The sequence below is a fragment of the Aspergillus thermomutatus genome (assembly GCF_002237265.1).
Source record: "Aspergillus thermomutatus strain HMR AF 39 chromosome Unknown NODE_168, whole genome shotgun sequence".
Classification (NCBI taxonomy): domain Eukaryota; kingdom Fungi; phylum Ascomycota; class Eurotiomycetes; order Eurotiales; family Aspergillaceae; genus Aspergillus; species Aspergillus thermomutatus.
The window spans coordinates 61,266-67,265 of NW_020798217.1; the positions used below are offsets into that span (position 1 = coordinate 61,266).

General features: G+C 46.5%; 1 protein-coding gene across 1 annotated transcript; it reads left to right on the forward strand.

Annotated features, from left to right (window-relative positions):
- Window positions 1–3,006: 3,006 nt before the first annotated feature.
- On the forward strand, window positions 3,007–5,296 carry CDV56_106686 (transient receptor potential ion channel family protein; the record flags this gene model as incomplete). Its single annotated transcript, XM_026760305.1, has 3 exons — window positions 3,007–3,304; window positions 3,363–4,913; window positions 4,977–5,296. The coding sequence occupies 3 exons, from the start codon at window positions 3,007–3,009 to the stop codon at window positions 5,294–5,296; spliced, it is 2,169 nt and encodes a 722-aa protein (XP_026612543.1).
- Window positions 5,297–6,000: the final 704 nt, after the last annotated feature.

Genomic DNA, 6,000 nt, shown 5'->3' on the forward strand with positions numbered 1-6,000 from the left:
CACATTTTTTCTGAAGCAGACAGGCATTTACCTGTGCTTCAGCCACAAGGACCACTCAGGCGGGTCGACAATCAATCGTCAAGTCTCAAATTAGGTGAAGTGGGGTGCTCAATAATTTGGTTTGTTCTTACTCTGGTCCCCGTCCAAAACGGTGAATTTATTTGGTCCATTTCACCACCAACGAATGGTGTGACGGACCAGCAACAATGTTCGCATATTACTTATGCACAGCCAGTGGTGGAGGAAGATCAATCGCTTTTGTATGAGAAACTATCTATGGTTTAACATCACAAGATTGGTGGTTCCAGCACGAGGAATTGTTCCTTAGGAGTTGCTGGGCTCATCGTGCCAACCACAGTCAATACCATTACTCAACTGGAAGACCAACGCAATGATTCATAGGCACAGTGCGCATAGCAAAGCAACTCTCTCCTGGACTAGGTCATTTGAGTAGGTGGACGACGCACCTGGTATTGTCAATTGTAAAAGGAGGCGAAGAAAGTTGAACTGAAAGGAACGTGAGTTATGCCAGTGTTCGAACTTCTCTATAGATACAGGATGAAAGTTAAAAGGACTTGAAAAAGGAGTCATAGGTTATCCACTCTTATTAACACCAGAGGCAATCCATTTCTCTGACCTCGATTTCGGTAATCCCGTGACGTTGGAGAGGCCATACATAGCGGCGTATCTACTCGATACCTATTCGGCTCATATATAGATCGTTTCACGCCTGGTTTGCAGGTTGCAACCACCAGACCTCAAATTTAAAGGTAGAAGAAGTTCGATTTCGACCTTTTTGAGATATGTTTGGATTCCTTGACGAACCTGCCCATCACTACGGAGTACACGTGCTACCTCGCGTTTATATAGTTTATGCAGATTCTTACCCGATTTGGGTTGGAGTTCCAAGAAATGAGGAATGACAACTTGGGATTATTAGGATTCCAGAGGTTATTATTGTGTCAGAACGCAGGAATAATCAAAGGAGAGGAAATACCTCTGGTAGACTCATTGGTTTTTGTCTGACAATCCGGAAGAATAGGTGATCTTCATTGTGCCGACCTCGAATTGAGGCCCTGAGAATCGACAGGCAACAGATGTACATACATTCTGTGCACCACAGAGGTAGATGCCAGGGGTAAGTACTAGTAGGTAAGGTACCAATAATGGTGGTGGTTATTGTTCTGTTACCTGTACTGCTGTATCGGGGAGGGAATTTGCATAGCTGTGGCGCTACGGAGTAGTACTTGCGTCCTAGTCGCCTGTGGCCGTGTGGCGGACTTGAAGTGGGGTGGTTCAGCCCAGTGGAAATAGGTATGGAGTAGACACCTATTACCTTGACTCCTTGCGAGTATGAGTACATAATAATACCTGCCTTGGATAAACCTTACTCTTGAGTTGTAGGACCATCATTGTCCTTTTGAGTTACAGCAGATGGTTAAATAACTGAAGTACCTGATTAATGACAATCCATGGTTACCTGTTTAACCTTACCAGGTACCAGAAGAAAATCCCGTCCCTTAGGCCAGGGTACCATTGGTTATCTATCTATTCTGTAAATCCCCCCAGTACCTACCTTACTGAACCTGTGATTAAAATAGCACAGTCACACATCTGAAATGTCATGTAGTCGTACGGAGTACAAGAGTCTAGACTAAAAAGAATAGCTCCAAGCGGCGTCATTCAGAAATGCGATCCACATTGAAGAGAATATTAAACCAATGAGCAGCAGCATTACACCGGGCTATGAAACACTCAGGGGCAAGTTGTCAGAGCCTCGAACCAGCCGATGACCTTCCTGATATCTTACAGGCCCATATATTCCTCCAGCAGCAAATAAATCCCACCCAAGCCAATAGATAGCAGATACCTGTACTCTTAATTATAACCTCTAACTGGCCAGACTGATACTTTGCCGTAGACGCCCAATGGATGGAGGGATACTACTCCGTTCTCTGTACCTCAGTGGGAGTTGGAAAGACATCCATTCCATCCATCCTTATGGATCGTATGGGTAGGTAATTTTGGCAAAGAATAATATAATTAGACTACCTACTAGTATTATTCTGGAATAACCCATAGTCCTGTACTGTACTACCTCCCGTCCAAGTCCAACCTCTTCTCTCTGCATGGCCAATGAAGCTGCATATTCCGCTTACTCTGCACTCTCACTCTATCTAACTATCCATTTCTCTATGTCCTCCTGTCTTTGACACTTCACTTTTTCTTTTTTTGTTTGGTTCTTCTAGCTCTGTTCTTATTTGACCTTTGTTCTGCAGGCCAACCTGTTTAGGGCGGTCGTCTCATTATTATTGCTCAGCAACAAACAATAATCAGCAGTCTCTTCCTCTCAAACCTGACACGCACCGCACACACTCTCTCGCTTTTGAATTTCCTTTCTTTACTCCGTGTCTCCTGACTATTCGCATCTCCTATTACCCATTGACTTGTCCCTCTCTCTCAAGTCTTTCATCTCGCGTTCTCGACTTTACGGAGTCCACTTTTCTCTCTTTGTTTTTCCCAACTGGCCTTGAGGAACAAAGAGAGAAAGAGTGATTCCAAGCGTAGAGTGTGGGACTACTCACTGCTTGTGAGAGGGGCATGGTGACTTTCTAATCCTCAGAAGACATCGCCAACTTACATGTCGCTCCTTGGTGACCTCTCTCTCTTCATTTGTCAGTGAAATTCATTGCCAGCACCATTCAGCAGAGCATTTTGGGTTTTGAGAGAAACCATTCTTCCTCTTTCTACCGTTGGAGACAGGTTGACCCTGTTGTACGCTCTGATTCGACCAACTAGCTCAGTTGCAGCTCAATCGTTTCAGCATTAGCAAAGCTTTACATACATACTTTTCTATCGCCAGCCTCGCGCGGATCGGCACTAATACCTATATCTATCGTTTCCCTTGCGACAGACAATCCGTATCGAAGCATTGAAGCCACCTCGCATTGAAGTTCTTTTAGTTCAATCGAACGACTGGAGACTCAGGACTATCAAATCTCCAAGATGCGGATCCTCTCCTTTCCCCTGATCGCGAGCTTCTTGATGGCTCGGACTCTTGCAGCAGACACGATCAGTACTAACGACGTATCAACTTGTTTAACTGGCTCCGACATTGAAGTCAACGAACTATCAGTAACCTACACTCGCTCCACGAGAGAAGTCGTTTTCAATCTTGACGGGACAAGCAAGAAAGTACAAAATGTTACTGCATCATTGACTGTGACTGCATATGGCAACCAAGTTTATTCGAAGGATTTCAACCCTTGCAGCTCCGATAATTACGTCGCGCAACTCTGTCCTGGTACGTATCATTTTTCTGCGGAGATCGGTTATCAGTATCCACTAATAGATATGGCCAGTCCCCGCCGGTTCTTTTCAAGCACATGGAACGCAGCAAATTCCGGAGGAGTACGCCAGCCAGATCCCTTCAATTGCTTTCGAGATTCCCGATTTGGACGGACTCGCCAAAATTGAACTGAAGTCCAAGGACGATGGGACGGATGTTGCTTGTATTCAATCCGGGCTGTCCAACGGCAAGACCATGCAAGTCCAGGGAGTCACCTACGCCGCGGTAGGCGTGGCAGGTGCTGCACTAGCTTTGAGCGGACTGTCTGCCCTGGGCACGGCTGGCCACCCCGGAGCGAGTTCGTCCAGTCCCAGTTTCGGCGATGTGATGGGTTGGTTTCATAGCATGGCTACCAATGGCATGCTCAGTGTCAGCTATCCCACCATCTATCGCAGCTTCACCAAGAACTTCGCCTTCAGTACCGGCTTGATTCCGTGGAGTGACATGCAAACGGCCATCGACCACTTCAGAGAAGCCACCGGTGGCAATCTCACGCAAAATAGCTATGAGTTTCTTCGCAATGCCACTTTGACGTACTCGGACGGTTCCTCGACGAATACAACCTCGAAAGTCAAGCGCGGATTGAATCTGATCGTGGGCGCCGTCGATCTGGCCACCAGAGATCTGTCAGGTTCTTTCAATAGCAACACCACGTCGAGCAATTCGACTGACAGCGATGAGAGTGCCTTCCACAAAACCGTTTCTGGCATCGAGGCCTACGCGGAGCAGCTCACCATCCCCCAGGCGAACACATTCATGACAGTCCTGCTAATTTTTGCCATCGTCGTCGCCGCCATCGCTGTGGGTATCCTGCTCCTAAAAGTCATCCTCGAAGTATGGGCTCTGTACGGATCGTTCCCTGAAAAGCTTAAAGACTTCCGCAAAGATTATTGGGGTCTTCTGGCTAGAACAATTACCAATTTGATCCTCATTCTGTACGGCATGTGGGTGCTGTATTGCATCTATCAACTGACCAGCGGGGACTCGTGGGCTGCAAAGGTGCTCGCCGTCGTCACGCTTGCCGTCTTCACCGGTGTGCTAATGTTTTTTGGACTCCGTATTATGCATCTGGCTCGAAAATACAAAAGATCTGAAGGTGATGCCTCGGCGTTGTACGAGAACAGAGAGACCTGGCGCAAGTACAGCCTCTTCTACGACAGTTACAAGAAGGACTACTGGTGGCTTTTCATCCCCGCCATTGTCTACATGTTCGCCAAGGGGTGTGTCATTGCCGGGGCGAATGGCCATGGACTGGTTCAGTCTGCAGGTCAGCTGATAGTCGAAGCTCTTATGCTGGGTCTCCTGCTGTGGAATCGCCCATATGTTGCCAAGTCCTCCCAGTGGATTAACATAACGATCCAGGTCGTCCGTGTCTTGTCGGTGGCTTGTGTCCTGGTATTTGTTGAGGAGCTTGGTCTTTCGCAGACGACCAAGACCGTAACTGGTATCGTCCTCATCGCAGTGCAGTCTGGCCTTACCGGCATTCTGGCGATTCTCATTGCTGTCAACGCCATTATCATGTGTGTCCGTGAGAACCCTCATGCCAAGCGGCAGAGAGAAGCTGGTAAGTTAGGAGCTCATCGTACGCAACTCGTCTCGTTTCGTCGGATAACTGACGTGTCCTTAGAAAAACTGAACCGTGACATGGACGATCTTACTCCTCTCGACGCTCGAGAATCCCTCCTCATGGACAACCCGCCTCGAAAAGACTATGCGGAGATGAGCAAGTTCAATTTCACCGGCCCCTACGAACCCTTTAGGGATCAGCATGTTCCCCGGCCCCAACACGGCCGGACGGGGAGCACAGATCGTCTGGTAGAGTCTGACTACCGCCTGGATGATCATCATGGCCGAAGCTTGAGCCGTGAAAGTCATCGAAGCCGGGACAGCCATGGCTCACCTGATCGACACCATGCCACTACCCCGGGTTATGGCTTTGCTTACTAAATTTCCAAATCTGATCGGATTTATGATACCACATTGTTCCAATATTTGTTCCTATACTTCATGTTACTTATCTTCCTTTTCAAGCCTTCGGTTGGAGATAGACCGCAAGTTTTCCAGAATCACTTTTTGCCCTTCTCCTTGCTTCTTCAGCATGAATTCTAGCGCATTTGGAACCTTTGGAAGGTAACTATGTTGTAACCATCTTCTGCCATTTCTTGCTTCTTTTACATACTTATCCTTCGCCTGTGCCATTTATTTGTCTCATCATAGCCAGCCACACTGTTATTACCTTTAAAATCACCATTCTTGCTTCTTGTGATTGATTTTGGCTATACTCTTGTGTCTAGAGGCAGTGATCTGCAAGGTCAAAAGTTGTTTGTCTCAATAAAAACACAATTACCTAGTATGTGCCTTTATGTATATATCAACCCGATTTATCGTATGTTCCAGAGTCCACATCACATGGTAGGTGAGACCAGCATACAAAATCACGGCGCAGTTTGAGCTCAATGGCATTTTAAAGAAAATTTGGAAAAAAAAAAAAAAAAAAAAAAAGGAGGAGAAAAAAAAAAAAATAAAATATAATTACCCTAAAGTCTATCAAAAAAAAAAAAAAAAAAAAATAAAACAACTATGTTGCTAACGTGGATTGGGAGAGGGCGGGGGGAAGGAGGAGAAAAGGAATTGGAGAAGAAGACTGTGTG